This window comes from Moschus berezovskii, chromosome 6, assembly GCF_049115385.1.
Source record: "Moschus berezovskii isolate FMDL1 chromosome 6, NW_MosBer_1.0, whole genome shotgun sequence".
NCBI classification, from domain to species: Eukaryota; Metazoa; Chordata; class Mammalia; order Artiodactyla; family Moschidae; genus Moschus; species Moschus berezovskii.
The window spans coordinates 54,732,314-54,752,441 of NC_142465.1; the positions used below are offsets into that span (position 1 = coordinate 54,732,314).

At 38.8% G+C, this 20,128-nt stretch overlaps 1 protein-coding gene across 1 annotated transcript in view; it reads right to left on the reverse strand.

Annotated features, from left to right (window-relative positions):
• Positions 1 to 648: 648 nt before the first annotated feature.
• RXYLT1 (ribitol xylosyltransferase 1) overlaps positions 649 to 20,128 on the reverse strand; it is a 30,948-nt gene continuing 11,468 nt past the window's right edge. The window contains exons 4-6 of the mRNA XM_055395646.2: positions 10,695 to 11,009; positions 7,539 to 7,709; positions 649 to 1,091 (exon numbers count right to left, since the gene is read on the reverse strand). Coding sequence (XP_055251621.1) covers positions 674 to 1,091; positions 7,539 to 7,709; positions 10,695 to 11,009 — 904 coding nt within the window. The 3' untranslated portion in view covers positions 649 to 673. The remainder of the gene's footprint in view (positions 1,092 to 7,538; positions 7,710 to 10,694; positions 11,010 to 20,128) is intronic.

Here is a 20,128-nt window from a genome sequence, read left to right on the forward strand (position 1 = left end):
GTACTTCATCACAATAAAAAGACTTAAGAAATATAATAACCAAAAAATAACATATAAATAAATAAAGTCTAACTCTGTAAGATTTGTCCACATATATTTCCAACATGACGAATGATTACTCTCAAATTATGGAAATGATTGTGCGTTAAAATATTTAAATTTAACCCTATTATTAACTAGTAAGAAATGAAAAATGAATTAGAAATTATTTCAGTTATTGAGTACTTTATATATTATTTCATTTCATATTTACAATCAACTCTATGAGGTACCATTATCTCTGTTCTACATGGAAAGGAACCTACACTCAAAACAATGAGGTAGCTTGCTCAAGGTCCCCAGATAGTAGGTACAGCAGTGAGGTTTTAACCCAGGTTTTATCTGACTCCACAGCCCAGTCTTTCCACTAAACCATGATGCTTCCCTCGAGCAGATTTAAACGAGTGAAAGAGTTGATAAATGGTGAATCACTCAAATTTGTACAAATGAGTCTGAGTACATTTTAACTTTATTTTCAGGAGTGGTCCAATAAGGCTGTACTTGGTCAATACTCCAGACATAATCTAGAGTCTACGGGTACCTTAAAGAACATTTCTAAATACACACACACATACACACAGCATTAGAAATGATTTAAAAACTCAGACCTTAGCTTGAAAAAAATGAATTACAGTTAATTTTTATTGTTCTTTAAAAATGAACTTTCTAAAATATTATTAAACCTCATTTTTAGCTCTGTTTTGAAGTGTTGATACCAGTGAAGTAATCTTTTTCTTCTTTGAATCTTTTCCTCTAAATTTATAGTCTTCTCTTTTTCTAAGATAGCAGGAAGTTCCTTCCAGTTCTTAATAAAGATGAAAGGAGCATTCATGGACTTGAGTAACTTCAGAGGAGCATTAAGGTACACAGATGAATTTCCACAGCTGCCAGCTGTCATTACATCTTCCACCACAGGAACAGAGCCATAGGAGCAAGCCTCATATATTCTGTAACACTCCGTGTTCACTCCTGCTGGGCACAAGGTGAGATCACTCTGAAGCAGAGCATCTTGATAACTGTTAAGGCTTTCATTTGTTTCTTGAGGCTGCCACCTAGAAAATCAGAAAAACAACTATAGTTTTCACTTTACTAAGCATATCTTTGTGGAAGAAAATATTCTATCTTTTAATGTTGGTTACAGGAAATGGTAAATACATTATAGAGATGGCAGGCAGAAAAGATGAATCAAGTCTTGACCAAACAGATTTCTTGAAAATATTTAAGAATTTGAGAAGTTTGCAGTTGTACACTTAAAATCTAGTGATCATACAGTTTCTGAATGAATGTTATACCAGCCAAAATTTTATGAGTGCTAGGTCTTCTCTCTCTACCTCACCCTCCAAATTCCTGCCCTTATGGAGCTTATATCTCAGTTCAAGTGGTAGAGACAGATAGTAACCAGGTCAAGCCAATTATTTAGAAGTGTTAAGTACTGTGTGGAAAAACAGAGCAGGGAAGTGAGGAGGGAGTTTCTGGCAGGGTAGTATTACAACTGTAAATAGGTGATCAGGGAGTGTCTCACTCAGGGGCATCTGAATGTGGAGCCAGAGATGAGGGAGCAAACCACGCAGATATCTGGGGAGAGAAGAGAAGGTAGAGCAGGCATAAAGGCCATGAGATGGTACATGCCTGGCATTTTCAAGGGACAGCAAGGAAGCCAGGGTGGCTAAAGCAGAGTAACTGAAGGGGAGAGGTGTAGAAGACAGAGTCAGAGTACCCTATCACACAGTTTCGTTCAGCTATGTTTTAGCAAAATCAGTTTGGCTATTGTGATGAGAACAGACTGTATGGGGCAACGGTAGAAACTGAGAGACTAGTTGGAAAGCTAGACATTTTCTCCTGTTTTCTCAGGGAAATAAGCAATAGGGTTATAAGGTAAGAGCAGCTGGGCAGAGAAAAGAGCATATGAAACGGTCTTCCAGGAAAGTTGGAGAACGCATGGAAAACAGAAACGGATGACTGGCAGACATCCAAGGTCAGATATTTCAGGTGAGATCAGCCAGCACCTTTCTCCAAGTGTGGCTGCACATGTGGAGGTATGGAGCAGGTAACACAGCTGGATTTAACCAGTTAGGATTTGCTAGATTAAGAAACGAAGAAGCTAAATGTATATGCAGTCATGATTGATTATGAAGTTTAAGTGGAGTAAATAAGAAAGTAAAGATTAGGTGAGTGAAGGACAATGGAAAGGTAGTAGGAACAAGGAACTGTAAGTCCCAGCTAAATTGCTGAAATCAGATTATTACAGGGAATGAGTGGGAATGTTAGAAAAAGATAGTTACAGAGAGAATTGCTGGAACTTGAGATCATGCAGTATGTGTAATCATGAGGTCTAGAAAATGACCATGACAGTGAATGACTGAAGTCAAGTGGAGACCCAAATCACTGGAGGAGAGGAAGTAAAGGAGAGGTCCCAGGAGGACCAAGGCTATGGAAAGACCATCTATGTGGGTTTGGGGATCACTAAGAATGAAGCTGGAGAAATGTTGGAGAGAATGACAGTGTATCAGGAACTAGACTCTTCAAAAAATTAAGGAGATAAACCCAAGGTTTATATGATTTCTTTACAAAGGAGCTATTTTTTAAAATTAACTTTTATTGGAATATTGTTGATTTACAATGTTAATTTCTGCTATACAGCAAAAAGTCATTTATACATAAACCTATAGCCACTCTTTCTTAGATTCTTTTCTCATATAGGTCATTATAGAGTACTGGGTGGAGTTCTATGTGCTATATAGTGAAAGTCGCTCAGTCGTGTCCGACTCTTTGTGACCCCATGGGCTATACAGTCCATGGAATTCTCCAGGCCAGAATACTGGAGTGGGTAGTCTTTCCCTTCTCCAGGGGATCTTCCCAACCCAGGGATTGAACCCGGGTCTCCCGCATTGCAGGCAGATTCTTTACCCGCTGAGCCACAAGGGAAGCCCTGTGTGCTATATAGTAGACTCTTATTAGTTATCTATTTTATTTATAGTAGGGTGTATAAGTCAATCCCCCAATTTATTTCTCTCCATTATGATTTCAAAGAGAAAGAGTAGTGAATACTTTCATCTGCTGGTATGAGATTCAAAAGTGATCTTGTTTTAGGGAGGGAAAAGGGAAAGAGGTCTGCAAGCAGCAATGAGAAGCAAGGAGGACTCCTACTCTACCTCCTGGTTCAATGGTAGCAAAGGAATATCAAGAGTAAGCCTGTTTCTACAATCAGCTTTCATATTTTGCCCTCACTCATTCCATTCCAGGCACACTGTCCCTTGTTCCTCACACATGTGGTATTGATTTGCATTTCCCTGATGTATCCATGTTGAGCATATTTTCTTGTGCCTGTTGGCCATGTGCATTTCCTCTTTGGAAAAAATGTCTTTTTAGTTCTTCTGCCCATTTTTTAAACTTGGCCATTTGCTTTCTTTGGTGTTGAGTTGGATGAGCTATTTATATATATAGGATATTAACCCTTTAGGGTTTTTTTTTTTGTTGTTGTTCTATTGATGGCTTCCTTTGCTGTGCAAAAGCTTTTAAGCTTAATAACTTGGCCATTTGCTTTCTTTGGTGTTGAGTTGGATGAGCTATTTATATATATAGGATATTAACCCTTTAGGGTTTTTTTTTTTTGTTGTTCTATTGATGGCTTCCTTTGCTGTGCAAAAGCTTTTAAGCTTAATTAGGTTCCATTTGTTTATTTTTGTTTTCTTTGCTTTAGGAAAAAGATAAAAAAAAATTGCTATTATTTATGTCAAAGAGAATTCTACCTATGTTTTCTTCTAGTTTTATGTATCTGTTCTTTATATTTAGGTCTTTAATCCATTTTGAGTTTATTTTCTTATATTGTGTTAGAGAATGTTCTAATTTCATTCTTTTACAAGCACCTCTCCAATTTCCCCAGCATCACTTATTGAAGAAACTGTCTTTTCTCCATTGTATATTCTTGCCCCCTTTGTCACAGCTTAACTGACTGCAGTGTGTGGATTTATCTCTGAGCTCTTTATGCTGCTCCACTGATCTACGTGTCTTTTTTTGTGCTAGTATCACACTGTATTGATGACTGTAGCTTTGCAGTGCAGTCTGAAGTTAGGGAGCATGATTCCTCCAAATCATTCTTCTTTTATTAAGACTTTTTTTTTTTTTTGCTATTTGGGGTCTTTGTATTTCCAAACATTTTAAAATGATTTGTTCTAATTCTGTGAAAAATGCCATTGTTATTTTGATAGGGATTGCTTTGAATCCGTAGATTGCCTTCGGTAATATGGTCACTTTAACAGTATTAATTCCTTTATTCTGAGAACAAGATATATCTTTCTATCTGTTTATGTTGTCTTCAATTTCTTTCATCAGTGTTTTATAGCTTTTGAGCATAGGTCTTTTCCCTTCTTAGGTAGGTTTATTCCTAGGTATTATTTGATAAGATGGTAACTTCTCTTTCTGACAGTACACTAATCGTTAGTATATAGAAATGCAACCAGTTTCTATATGTTAATTTTGTATCTTGCAACTTTACCAAACTCATTGATGAGCTCTAGTAGTTTTCTGGTGGTGTCTTTAGGATTTTGTATGTATAGTATCACGTCATCTGAAAACTGTGACAGTTTTCCTTCTTCCTTTCCAATCTGGATTCCATTTCTTATTCTTCTCTGATTGCTGTGGCCAAGACTTCTGAAACTACGCTGAATAAAAGTGGTGAGAGTGGGTAGCCTTGTCTTGTTCCTGGTTTGTTGTATATGGCCTTTATTATGTTGAGGCAAGTTCCCTCTATGCCCACTTTCTAGAGAGTTTTTATCATAAATGAAGGTTGAACTTTATCAAAAGTTTTTTCTGCATCTATGGAGAAGATCATATGGTTTTTATTCTTCGCTTTGCTAATGTGGTGTATCACATAGGGTGATGACGACCTTGTAGAATGAGTCTGAAAGTGTTTTTTCCTCTGCAATTAAAAAAATCAGTTTGAGGCTAGATGTCAACTCTTCCTTAAATGTTTGGTAGAATTGACCTGTGAAGCCATCTGGTGCTGGACTTCTGTTTGTTGGAAGTGTTTAAATTACTGATTCAATTTCATTATTGGTAATCACCTTGTTCGTATTTTCTATTTCTTTCTGGTTCAGTTTTGGGAGATTCTACCTTTCTAAGAATTTGTCCACATCTCCTAGGTTGTCCATTGTTCTGGCATATAGTTGTACATAGTAGTCTCTTATGATTCCTTGTATTTTTGTAATGTTGGCTGTAACTTTTTCTTTTTCATTTCTGATTTTATTGATTTGGGTCCTCTTCACTTTTTTTTTCTTTAAGAATCTCGTTAAAGGTTTATACATTTGGGTTTATCTTTTCAAATACTCACCTTTTAGTTTCACTGATCTTTTTTTATCACTTTTAACCCTGCATTTGTACTCTTCTCCCCTCACAATTACTGTTTTTGATATCTATTTTACATCTAATTGTTTCGTATATCCCTTAAATGCTTATTATGGATATAGATGATTTTACTACTTTTGTCCTTTTAACCTCCCTACTAGCTTCATGTGTGGATGATTTCCCACCTTTACTGTACGTTTGTCTTTACTTTTTCACTTTGTAAGTTTCTTCTTTTGTGTGGCCTGTTCTTTTTACACCTAGAGAAGCTCCTTTAACATTTGCTTTAAGGCTGGTTTGGTGGTGCTATACTCTTTTAGCTTTTGTTTCTCAGTAAAACTTTTGATCACTCCATTAAATTTGAATGAGAGCTTTACTGGGTAGAGTATTCTTGGTTGTAGTAGAGTCATGCTTTCTAGAACACAGTATCTGCTCCAATTAATGTATGTTTAGATGTAAAAGGACTTTTTTTTTAAAAGGCATTACTTCTCTGATGATACTACTTTACACATGAAACTTTGTTTATTTAAAAATAGAATAAATGATCTCTAAATTTCTTCCTTTAGTCCATTAACACCTGTTTCATGATTACCATGTAAAAGATGGAAGAAAGTTAATCCTATTAAATCCATCCATCCATCCATCCATTCCCCACTTGTCCTGGCCTACTTTATGCAAGGGCCTATGTTAGATCTCAGGGTTCAAAGAATAGTACATGGCCTCTGTCCTCAGGGTGATGCCAAGTTCCTGAAGCTGTGAGGCTTATGGCATGCCAGTCTTCAAACACTGAACTGGTCTGCTGAACATCTCAGAGATGAACCTAAGATCCTTACTGTCATCCACAATCTCCTGTGTTCAAGTCTGACTAACAAATATTATTGAGGAAACCTAACAATTGACGGGAATACCAGAATACCAGACCACCTGACCTGCCTCTTGAGAAACCTGTATGCAGGTCAGGATGCAACAGTTAGAACTGGATATAGAACAACAGACTGGTTCCAAATAGGAAAAGGAGTACGTCAAAGCTGTATATTGTCACTGTGCTTATTTAACTTATATGCAGAGTACATCATGGGAAACGCTGGGCTGGAAGAAGCACAGCTGGAATCAAGATTGCCGGGAGAAATATCAATAACCTCAGATATGCAGATAATACCACCCTTATGGCAGAAAGTGAAGAGGAACTAAAGAGCCTCTTGATGAAAGTGAAAGAGGAGAGTGAAGATGTTGGCTTAAAGCTCAACATTCAGAAAACTAAGATCATGGCATCTGGTCCCATCACTTCATGGGAAATAGATGGGGAAACAGTGGAAACAGTGGCTGACTTTATTTTTCTGGGCTCCAAAATCACTGCAGATGCTGATTGCAGCCATGAAATTAAAAGACGCTTACTCCTTGGAAGGAAAGTTATGACCAACCTAGACAGCATATTAAAAAGCAGAGACATTACTTTGCCAACCAAGGTCCATCTAGTCAAGGCTATGGTTTTTCCCGTGGTCATGTATGGATGTGAGAGTTGGACTGTGAAGAAAGCTGATCGCTAAAGAATTATGTTTGAACTGTGGTGTTGGAGAAGACTCTTGAGAATCCCTTGGACTGCAAGGAGATCCAACCAGTCCATCCTAAAGGAGATCAGTCCTGGGTGTTCATTGGAAGGACTGATGCTGAGGTTGAAACTCCAATACTTTGGCCACCTCATGCGAAGAGTTGACTCATTTGAAAAGACCCTGATGCCAGGAAAGATTAAGGGCAGGAGGAGAAGGGGACGACAGAGGATGAGATGGCTGGATGGCATCACTGACTCGATGGACGTGAGTTTGAGTAAACTCCGGGAGTTGGTGATGGACAGGGAGGCCTGGCATGCTGCGATTCATGGGGTCACAAAGAGTCAGACGGGACTGAGCAAATGAACTGAACTGAACAATTGACATGTGCATATGACAGTTAGCAGTGATTGTCTTCAAGATGGACTATGGAGATGCTCTCTATTTTTAATGTATACAAACTGTTTCTTCACAGCTTTAATTATTAATGTATCTTCTGGGGAAAGACTGGTATTAATGGAGTTTAAAATGTCTGTGGAAATCTGTAGTGTCACATAAAGCAACTCTCAGATTGGAAACATGATGAATGAATCAAGTAAATATAGAACTTACTGTTCTCTTGCGGAAACCCAACAAAGCTTATCATTCCCATCCTGTTTCAAAATTTTCATTAGTGCTTGTCTGGATGAATTTTCATAAACGGTTCCTACAAAATTACACAAGTATGGCCTTTCATTATGTAGCATTGACCAATTCACCTCCACCACAGGAAAATTCCTGTATCTGTAAAGTAAATACATGTAAGTTAATAAATGACAAGAGGATTGGCAAAATTTCCATAATCTAACATCTTAGGTAGCATCATGATGTAGAAAAGAGAGATTTAAAATAAGATTCTTTAAATCTCAAGTTATAATTTTCCATGCTTACTTTGGAAAAGTTCCTGAATCTACTGACTTAAAAAAAATTCTCACTTGACATCCTTTACAAAGTTGCTACAGAAATTATGCACCTAAAATACTTTGTTTTTTTTATATTCTGCAACTTCTATTACTGATCTGAAGTCATAAGACAGGAAGAACTTAAGACCTTCAAAGTATAAAGAATCTTCTCCATTCATAATACTCATGATTTAAAAAAAAATTATTGGAGTATAGTTGCTTTACAATGTTTTGTTAGTTTCTGTTGTACAGCAAAGTGAACCAGCCATACGAATACAAATATCCCCTCTGTTTTAGTTTTCCTTCCTATTTAGGTCACCACTGAGCACTGAGTAGAGTTCCCTGTGCTGCACGTTAGGGTCTCATTAGTTCTCTATTTTACACAGTGAATGTATGTCAATCCTAATCTTCCATTCATCCTACCCCTCCTTCCCCCTTTGTATCCATAAGTTACCCATACGTCTGTTCTCTACATCTGCGTCTCTATTTCTGCTTTGCAAGTAAGTTCATCTGTACTATGTTTCTAGGTTCCACATATAAGCAATATTATATGATATTTGTTTTTCTCTTTCTGACTTCACGCCATATGACAGTCTCTATATCTATTCACATCTCTGCAAATGGCACTGTTTTATTTCTTTTTATTGCTATAGCAAAGAACTCCAACTCCAAAAGCCTTTCCAGTAGATTTTTTAAAAAATCCAAAATGTTATATCCCACACAGGAGTGGCCTGTTCCAATTGGCTCATTCTTATGGGCATTTGGGAATAAGAGGCAACAAATTATGTGCCTGAACTACAACCTTCACATAAGAGCAAAGCTTAACATAACAGTTAGGTCTGTAATGGTTTCCTCAATCTCAGCATTACTGCCCTTTGGGCCGGATAATTCTTCGCTGTGGAGGCTGTCCTCTATACTGTGATACTGAGCGGCACCCCTGGCCTCTATCCACCAGATGCCAGTATCGCCTCCTCTCTCCACTTGTAACAATCAAATGTATCTCCAGACATTGCCAAATGTCTCCTAGGGGGAGGGCAAAATTGCACCTGGTTGAGAACCACTGGTCTATAAGATAGATATTTGTCCAACAGTACCAGAATTATGATGAGTTTCCCTCCTATACTGTATGAATAGGTGATGTAGTATACTATAAAGAAATAATTCTTTTGTTTCAAAACATTCTACTCAAAGGATAGATTTTTCAGAGCATCTTAAACCTGGCTATACCTAGCAAACCTTTTGTCTGCTTCTTCCCTACCCTAAACCTGTTGAGTCAGAATCTGGTCATGGAAGGCCAGAGAATATGTTTTGTCAATGTGCTTCCCTGGTGACATTTGTGTAGCCAACTGGGCAGCAGTCAAAGGTCACATCTTGTACCCTGTGGTAAAATAATGGAAAATGAATATCTGATTCAAGTACCACATTAGTTAGCTATTTCATAACTCATCCATTTGACATATATTTATTGAGTGCCTACTCTGTGGATGTACTGTTTTAGGCTCTACAGATAAAGTCGTGCGAAAAGGAGACAAAAATGACACGACTAAGTGACTTCACTTTCACTTTTCACTTTCACACGTTGGAGAAGGAAATGGCAACCCACTCCAGTGTTCTTGCCTGGAGAATCCCAGGGACAGGGGAGCCTGGTGGGCTTCCGTCTATGGGGTCACACAGAGTCGGACACGACTGAAGTGACTTAGCAGCAGCAGCATCAGGAAGTTTATGTACTAGTGGCAACTTGAAGTCAACTTATTGTTACTCAAAGGCCCTGTATTAACAGAATGATAAAAAATAAGTTTCCAATTTTAAAGAAAGGCCTCATATATATTACATATTGTTTAACTAACCTTCCTTTTAATACAAAGATAGACTGGTAGTTCAGTGGTAAAGAATCTTCCTGCCAATGCAGGAGACATGGGTTCAATCCCTAATTCGGGAATATAGCCTGGAGAAGGAAATAGAACCCATTCCAGTATTCTTGCCTGGGAAATCCCATGGACAGAGGCGTCTGGTGGGCTACAATAAACGGGAGTCAGACACAACTTAGTGACTAAACAACAACAACAAGAGAGACAAAAAACCCAAAAAATAATATATAAATTAATTTGGGGGAGAGGGCTTCCAAGGTGGTGAAGTGGTAAAGAATTCGCTTCCCCATGCAGGAGATTCTAGAGATGTGTGTTTGATCACTGGGTCAGGAAGATCCCCTGGAGTAGGAAATAGCCTACTAGTATTCTAGTATTCTTGCCTGGAAAATTCCATGGACACAGGAGCCTGGTGGGATACAGTAGAGGGGGCTGCAAAGTGTCAGACATGACTGAACACATGCAAGAGATCTGTGCAGATTCAACCAATCTCAGTGTCAGATCTGAGTATATTATAATCCTCCCAAACCGAAGGGTCAGGGTGCTCTGGATGCAATACTTGATCTAAAGTAAGGATTTAAGAAAACTAAGTATCTATATAATAGTTATATAGATGAATAGATTCTGTAATTGTTTTTAGAAAATCTGTCTCTCTGCCATCCACTGCTAAACATCTCTTCAAGGCACTGCTGATCAATTTGAAAATTTACTATGCCTTGGGGTTCTAAAATACAAAAATGTAACTTATCTGGTCTCCTCATCAAAGTCTAAAATACTCTAAAAATATCAACTATTATTACCAAAGCATGAGGCCAAACCACATTTCTGCCCATAGAAAAGGTTGCACATGGCCTCAAGGAGCTCAGAAGAACTACATTTATAACAAATCTAAAACACAATCTTTCTTATACAGAGATTCAGGTCTTAGAGCCTAGAGACATGTAAAAGTAATTTGTACTTACGTTGCTACTCCTAAAGGCCACTGAAAAACATCCATGTCATTAATCCAGGGGCTGTCATATATTATGAAAAGTCGTTCCACAGAGCCTCCATTTCTTTTGAGGAATTGATTTATCCATTCATTATTACAATGTTCATTTCCTAGCAAAACAACAGCAAGATGCTGGAGTTTTTGAGTTTGCACTAAATTCTGTGCATAAAGTAACCACTGGGTGGCATAAAAGACCTTCGCTTTTTCTCTTCCATTTAGAACAAGGACCACATTGTTCACATCAACAGAGAAGTACCCTGGGACCACAGCTGGACCAGTGATGAAGCTGTTAAAAACAAAAGAAAAACAAGAGATAAACAAGAAGAGAACAAAATTTGTTTGGTACCAGAAGTTCTATGTCATTTTATATAAAATATACAATGAGACTTAATCCATTTTCTTCCTAGATACAATTTCTATAATACTTTTTTGAACAAGTTTGGATGGCAGGACAGAGATGTAGATTAATGGGAAGTTTTGGTTGTAGACAGATTAATTATATGCAAATTTGAAAGTACCACAGGAAAAAAATTTATGCTTGTATCTCTAGTAAAAGTATAAATATAAAAATTTGAATGGGAAGATACATAACAAATTCACAATAGTGGTTGACTCTGAGGAGGAAGAGGAAAGGACATGAGGAACAATACGAAGAGAGCCTTTATTGGAAATATTTAATTCTTTTAAGAGGAAAGTTATATATCTGAAGCAAATATGACCGAGAGCCAGAATTTGTTAGTTCTGTGTGTGGGTGTGCTGTCATGTCCAACTCTGTGAGCCCATAGACTGTAGCCTGCCAGGCTCCTCTTGTCCATGGAATTTTCCAGGCAAGAATACTGGAGAGGGTTGCCATTTCCTTCTCCAGGGGATCTTTCCTATCCAGCAATTGAAAATGTATCTCTATTGTCTCCTGCACTGGATTCTTTACCACTGTGCCACCTGGTTCTAGGTGGTGGATAAATGGGAATCTATTGTATTACTCCCTATTTAAAAATATCATAAAAGGAGTAGATACATTTCATAACTCACATTTTCATATTACGTGCTGCTTTGAATAACCAGTACCACTGAAATATTTTAAATGAATATGTATTAAATATAAAAAGTACCATTTAACCTATAGGAAAATTAGATGGTCCTGGATTCTTTGCAACCTGCTCAACCATTTTTTAATAACTTGCTAGAATCTTTAATATTTAGTACAAATATGTTGAAATCCTGCTTTTATTGCTTATTATTGTTTGGGATAAAAAACTAACATTTATTAAATGCCTTTTATATACATGGTACATAGGCACTCTGCACAGGTTCTCCTTTAACCTCTACAACAACTCTGCAGAGGACATTAGGCCCCTATTTTGCATTTGGGAAATCAGGGTGAAGTTACACAGCCTGTGATGGCAGCACTGAGATTTGAATCAAGATCTAACTTGAGAGCTTGAATTTTTCCCAAGACACTATGGTTAGCTCAAATTAGTAGATATTAGTCAAAACACAAAATATAAATATGTATTTTGTGTGTGTATGTACTATGTGATTTTTATGAGATTGTTCTACAGTGATGATAAGCTATGGGAACAAAACTGTGTTTTTTGAATTTGCCTTGGACAGGAAGATGCCAAACAATTCAGTGATCATTTAGTCATTTAGGAGAATCTGCAGAATCTGAGGGGCTAGAAAGCACTTTAGAGATGATGAGGATAGTTATGGCAAATTTAAAATAGTTATTATTGGTAGTACATGAACATTTTTGCCTCCTTTAAAGCTACAGGCTGGAGAAAGAAATGGCAATCCACTCCAGTATTCTTGCTTGGAGAATTCCATGCACAGAGCAGCCTGGAGGGATACAGTCCATGGGGTTGCAAAGAGTCGGACACAACTTAGTGACTAAACCACCAAAGTTATAGGCAGGGGAACTTCCCTGGTGGTTCAGTGGTTAAGAATCCATCTTGCAACACAGGGGATGCAGGTCTGATCCCTGGTCAAGGAACTAAGATTCCCACAGACAGCGGAGCAACTAAGTCAGCATGCCACAGCTACTGAGCCCATAAGCCACAACTAGAGATCCACGTGCCACAGTGAAAGGTCCCGAATGATGCAGTGAAGATCCCAAAATGAAGTGATAGGGAGGAGTACTTCTAATTTTATCGAGCCATGCAAATTAACAACAGGGCACATCTGACCCGTTGTGGAGTCTCTACAGCTCCCTTTGTGTAGAAGGCTCTCACATTCCAGCAAGCAGGCATGTCACCCCTCACGCTCTGACCAACGGGTTTTCCAGACCTCGAGGTCATGTTCAAGTAAAGGTGAAAGCCCTGGGGTCAATGCTGGGGAGCCAAGGTATAGATCAGGAGTTCCCCAATTTTTTTGGTTCCCAGGACTTTCAGTGTTTTAGTAATTTTTCATAGTATCTACCAAACCAAAAATAATGAGTAATGATTAATGAGCAATGTTTTTTAAGTTGCTAGATTCAAATAACTTGTTAAGTATTTCTGTCCAAGAGCTTACTTAAAAAATAACATGCATACACTGAAGAAAAAAGTAATATTCCTATTTCAGTTCAGTTGCTCAGTCGTGTCCGACTCTTTGCTCTTAACTAACTACACATACTTAATAATGGGATATGTGTACCTACGGAGCACTACACAACCTCTCAAACCTTGGAATCAGAGAGGACACTGCCTCAGTCACTGCTTATTCCACTTTGGATTTCTGAGTGGTACCTGGATTTGATCACAGCAATCATGAGAAACCCAGCTCCACAAACGCGTAACATCTCTGAAGTGGATGTTCAGTTCAGTTCAGTTCAGTCACTCAGTCGTGTCCGACGAGGGTGATCTAATGTTGAAAGTGTGAACTACCTCAAACTAGTAGTTTGCATGGTGTTTGACAGATGCGAAGTGCAACTGTCATTCCCACAAATATTAAAAATATTTTGTGGTGCCCCAGGGTACCTTAATACATAATTTGGGAAACATGGATTTAGACAAAGAAACTTTAGAGGTAAAAAAATTCCCATACGATTCAGATAGTTGTGTGCATGTGTGTGTTGGGAGGTGTGCTAGACAAACTGCAATGAGTTGAGAAGTGAATGAGAAGTAAGGGGACAGTAAGAAGTTAAGTGAGGAGAAGTGCAACTCAAAATTCATAACAGTCAGGATGGCCACCATTAAAAAGTCCACAAATTAACAAATGCTGAAGAGGGTATGGAGAAAAGGGAGCCTCCCTACACCATTGGTGGGAATGTAAGTTGGTAGAGCCACTATGGAAAGCAGTATGAAAGTTCCTCAAAAAACTAAAAATAGAGTTGAAAACAGAGTTGCCATATGATCTAGCAATCTCACTTCTGAGCATATATTCAAATAAAACTGTAATTCAAAAAGATACGAGGACTCCTATGTGCACAGTAGCACTATTCACAGTAACCAAGACGTCAGTCAGTCAGTCAGTTCAGTCGCTCAGTCGTGTCCGACTCTCTGCGACCCCATGAATCACAGCACGCCAGGCATCCCTGTCCATCACCAACTCCCGGAGTTCACTCAAACTCATATCCATCGAGTCGGTGATGCCATCCAGCCTTCTCAACCTAAATGCTCACTGACAGATGAATGGATTAAGATGTGCTATATATACACAATGGAATACTACTCAACCATGAAAAAGAATGAAACAATGCCAATGCAATATGGGTGGACCTAGACATTATCATACTAAGTGAATTAAGTCATAAAAAGACAAAAACCATACGATATCACTTACATGTGGAATCTAATATATGACACAAATGAACCTATCTATGAAACAGAATCACAGGCATAGAGAACAGACTTGTGGTTGCCAAGGGGGACGGGGAGTAGGGCAGATGGACTGGGAGTCTGAGTTAGCAGATGTAAACAATTATATACAGAATAGATAAACAACAAGGAACTATATTGAACATCCTGTGATAAAACCAAATGGAAAAAGAGTATGAAAAAAATATGTGTGTATATGTCTGTGTGTGTGTTTAACTGAATCACTTTGCTATACTGAAATTAATACAACATTATAAATCAACTATACTTAAATAAATTTACAAAAAAAAGTAAGTGGGGTCAGTAAGCACAGACAGCTCTTCTCAAAGTGTGGATGAGAAGGCAAGAAAGTAATAAGTGAGAGGCTGAAGATGAGGAGAGCAAGGAAGTAACCAATGGAGCAAGGTCCTGCAATATGCAGAAAGGATGCACAGGGAGAGGAAGTTAATATTGAGCTAGGGAACCACCTCACGGTCTGAGAGCTATGAAATAGAGAGAAGGTTAGGTGAGGGAGCACTTAGAGATCAGGTAGATAAACCTTAGAGGAGCTAGTTAAGGGAGACAGTTACGGATATTCTTGAGGAAATAGGCAGGATTGTCTGCTGTGAAAGAGAGGGTTAGGCTGGTGCTGCGTAGTAGGCTAGAGAATAGTGGAAAAATCTGCTTTTATTCTTCCTGTACTTTCTATGTTGAATGCATACTAACTATCTTGTCATGCAAGCTAGCAACCAGGGAACTGTCACATTTGATTCTTGCTCTTATCTAATAATCCTTAAATTCTGATAGTTTTGCCCCTGCTGCTGCTGCTGCTAAGTCACTTCAGTCGTGTCCGACTCTGTGTGACCCCATAGACAGTAGCCCACCGGGCTCCCCCGTCCCTGGGATTCTCCAGGCAAGAACACTGGAGTGGGTTGCCATTTCCTTCTCCTAAGTTTCTCAAATTCCTGGCTCTGTCAGAACACCACTTCCCAGTTTCATCCCTTATTTATATCTCAGCAGGATACTTTAGAGTTTTCTAATGCAAAGTTGTGGTCTGCCTGATTTCACTGGTCTCCTTCAAATCATTTTTCCACACAGCTACTAGAGACCTTGACACCAAACACGCATGACAATACCACACTATCTAGCTTATCATCCTCAACTGCTTTTCACTGAACAAGAACAAAGTCCAAGAGCTTTAATGTGGCATGTACAAGGCCCGCCATGATCTGGCCCCTGCCCTCCACTTCCAATATCAGCTACTCTACCCCATCTTCATGTTCTGGGGGTTCTGAATGGTCTGAAATTTTGTGCACAAACCAAGCTGTGTATCAGTTCTGGTGTGCCTCTGCTGGGAATATAATCACTCCTCTTGGTGCCTTTCTAAATTCTACTAATCTTTTAAGACTCAGCTCAGCTATCACCTCCTCTAGGAAGCCTTTCTTAATAGGTGCCATACCCCCAACTCTACTTACATTGAGTTAGTGACCTTCCCTCTATATTTCTCTAACAACTAAGGAGTATACACATCTGTATCATTATGCTCTGTATAAAGTATCAAAGTTATTAATGTATTTATCTCAGCCTCTAGTGTGTGAACTCCCTGGGAAAAATATTTTATTCATTTTGAGATCTTCAGAACCTAGTATGAACCAACTAGCAGGCAACTCAGTAAATGTCGAGTAAGTAAGCCGTAATTCTCTTTAAGGGTGTTATTTTGCTCTACCGATTTAAGTTCTCCTACTGCATTTAAAATATGAATCAAATTACAAAATTCAATTTAGTAATAAATTTTCAGCTATATAGTATGCCATATGTGGGTTTCCCCAGTGGCTCAGCGCTAAAGAATCCATCTGCAATGCAAGAGTCACAGGAGACGTGGGTTTAGTCCCTGGGTTGGGAAGATCCCCTGCAGGAGGATTTGGCAATCCACTCCAGTATTTTGCCTGAAGAAGCCCATGGACAGAGGAGCCTGGCGGGCTACAGTCCATAGAGTCACAAAGAGTCAGACACGATTGAAACGACTGAGCATTATTGTGAGCATGCATGCATGCATGCTCAGGCATATGTATAAGATATTATAGTATATTTATTCATGATGAAACATTGTACTTTTGTTTCCTAAAGTTATGAATCATGCATCAGCCATAAATATCCATTAACTGAAAAATGAACATATTTATGGAGCTATAATGGAATTTTAAAAGTGACTTCCTCTTCTAGATTTCCATGCATATATTTAATAGTTGGAACTTCTGTTCTTCAATATTTGTACTTTTTCTGCTGCTGCTGAGTCACTTCAGTCGTGTCCGACTCTGCGTGACCCCATAGACAGAAGCCCACCAGGGTCCCCCGTCCCCGGGATTCTCCAGGCAAGAACACTGGAGTGGGTTGCCATTTCCTTCTCCAATGTGTGAAAGTGAAAAGTGAAAGTGAAGTCGCTCAGTCGTGTCTGACCCTTAGCAACCCCACGGACTGCAGCCTACCAGGCTCCTCCATCCATGGGATTTTCTAGGCAAGAGTACTGGAGTGGCTTGCCATTGCCTTCTCCGCTAGGTTCAGTTAAAAACTTTCCTCCCAATAAGTACTTTCGATACTTAGATAGTCCATAGAAATAATCTGAATATTGAATGCTAAGCTGAACGTGAGCAAAACATATTTTTTAGAAGCCAGGGTAAATACTGTTTCATTTTTTAAATTCAGTAAGTGCTACTTAAAAAATGCTAGCAGGTTTCAGAAAAGGCAGAGGCACCAGAGATCAAATTGCCAACATCCGCTGGATCATGGAGAAAGCAAGAGAGTTTCAGAAAAACATCTATTTCTGCTTTATTGACTATGCCAAAGCCTTTGACTGTGTCGATCACAATAAACTGTGGAACATTCTGAAAGAGATGGGAATCCCAGACCACCTGACCTGCCTCTTGAGAAACCTGTATGCAGGTCAGGAAGCAACTGTTAGAACTGGACATGGAACAACAGACTGGTTCCAAATAGGAAAAGGTGTACGTCAAGGTTGTATATTGTCACCTTGCTTATTTAACTTATATGCAGAGTACATCATGAGGAACGCTGGGCTGGAAGAAGCACAAGCTGGAATCAAGATTGCCGGGAGAAATATCAATAACCTCAGATATGCAGATGACACTACCCTTATGGCAGAAAGTGAAGAGGAACTCAAAAGCCTCTTGATGAAAGTGAAAGAGGAGAGTGAAAAAGTTGGCTTGAAGCTCAACATTCAGAAAACAAAGATCATGGCATCTGGTCCCATCACTTCATGGGAAATAGATGGAAAAACAGTGGAAACAGTGTCAGACTTTGTTTTTTTGGGCTCCAAAATCACTGCAGATGCTGATTGCAGCCATGAAATTAAAAGACGCTTGCTCCTTGGAAGGAAAGTTATGACCAACCTTGATAGTATATTAAAAAGCAGAGACATTACTTTGCCAACCAAGGTCTGTCTAGTCAAGGCAATGGTTTTCCCCGTGGTCATGTATGGATGTGAGAGTTGGACTGTGAAGAAGGCTGACCGCCGAAGAATCGATGCTTTTGAACTGTGGTGTTGGAGAAGACTCTTGAGAGTCCCTTATACTGCAAGGAGATCCAACCAGTCCATTCTAGAGGAGATCAATCCTGGATGTTCTTTGGAGGGACTGATGCTAAAGCTGAAACTGCAATACTTTGGCCACCTCATGCGACGAGTTGACTCACTGGAAAAGACTCTGATGCTGGGAAAGGTTGGGGGCGGGAGGAGAAGGGGACGACGGAGAATGAGATGGCTGGATGGCATCACCGACTCTGTGGACATGAGTTTGAGTGAACTCCGGGAGTTGGTGATGGACAGGGAGGCCTGGCGTGCTGTGATTCATGGGGTCGCGGAGAGTCGGACACGACTGAGCGACTGAACTGAACTGAACTGAACTGAAAAAATGCTGTACGTTATTATATTTAGTGAGTTACAGATAAGATTGATAATTTGCCAGCTAAGAGACTGGCAAATGCCTTGATCAATAATAAGTGCACAAACTAAACCATCCACATAGCTCTCAGCCATTGATTCTACATCGTTTTTGACTGATAGTTTTAGATAATTCAGTCTTATAAAATTGGTATGCCGAACTCATGAATGGCCCTTACTTTTGAATAGCTGCTGCAATTCACCCCATTCTCATGGCCAGTATCACTGCCATGACTCCATGCCTTCCAAATTCAGTGTTTATGCTGAAACACTCCCACCCTCTTACTAGGCTGACTGGAGAGGGAGAATGGGCATTATGAAAAATTAACTATAGTATCTTTGGTTACCAATGAAAAGTTTATTTGAGGTCTGTATTGATCTATGATCCAGTATATGACTTAAATATAGTATAACCATTAATATTATTTATAAATGCTTTCACTCATTGTAATGAGTAGTGAGCTCATTAACTTCTTATAATACCTGGAAATTCTAAAAATAGGATCGGACATATTTTATTCTATCCTGATATTTAAAGAACGTTCACCTTTTTTACAAGGATCAGATGCTCACTGAAAATACCATAATTGAATTTAGACAATAATGAATTAAGCAACTTAGCATCTAACTTTTGTTTTATCAAATGGGTAGGCATTTATATATCTTATGACAATGCCTGCACAGGGACATTACAGAATTCTGAAGGCAGTCTTCTGGGAATAAAGCAAATGCCACGATGAACAGAAGTTCCTCCTAGGAAATTAAAAATAAGTTTCCCTATGAAATTAAACTATAAATGAACATATGATGGATGTGAGTAGAGACAGGCAAAGTTTCTTCAAGAGATGAATGGGTTCCATCCTAGCTTGTAACATAACTGAACATATTAACATAAAAAATGTATCAATAAGGTGCTTGTTGGGAAGCTCTGTGATGGAGAGATAATAGACAATGATGGAAACACAGAAAAAGGAGAAGTGAAAGATACAGAGATGGTGCAATACCTATTTAAGTAGAGTAAATATAATAAAACTAGTAACAAGACTTCTATAGTGATTACTATGTGCCTGATACTGGTCTAAGCACTGTATACCTATTAATGTGTTTAATCTTCAAAAGAATACTGTGAAACAGAAACTATTATTTGCCTTATTTTATTTTTTTTAAATTTATTTATTTTAATTGGAGGCTAATTATTGTATTGGTTTTGCCATACATTGACATGAATCTGCCCTGGGTGCACATGTGTTCCCCATCTTGAACACCCCTCCCACCTCCCTCCCCATCCCATCCCTCTGGTTCATCCCAGTACACCAGCCCTGAGCATCCTGTATCATGCATCGAACCTGGACTGGTGATTCATTTCACATATGATAATATACATGTTTCAATGCCTTTCTCCCAAATCATCCCACCCTTGCCCTCTCCCACAGAGTCCCAAAGACTGTTCTATACATCTGTGTCTCTTTTGCTGTCTCGCATACAGGGTTATCGTTATCATCTTTCTAAATTCCATATATATGCGTTAGTATACTGTATTGGTGTTTTTCTTTCTGGCTTACTTCACTCTGTATAATAGGCTCCAGTTTCATCCACCTCATTAGAAATGTATTCTTTTTAATGGCTGAGTAATACTCCATTGTGTATATGTACCACAGCTTTCTTATTCATTTGTCT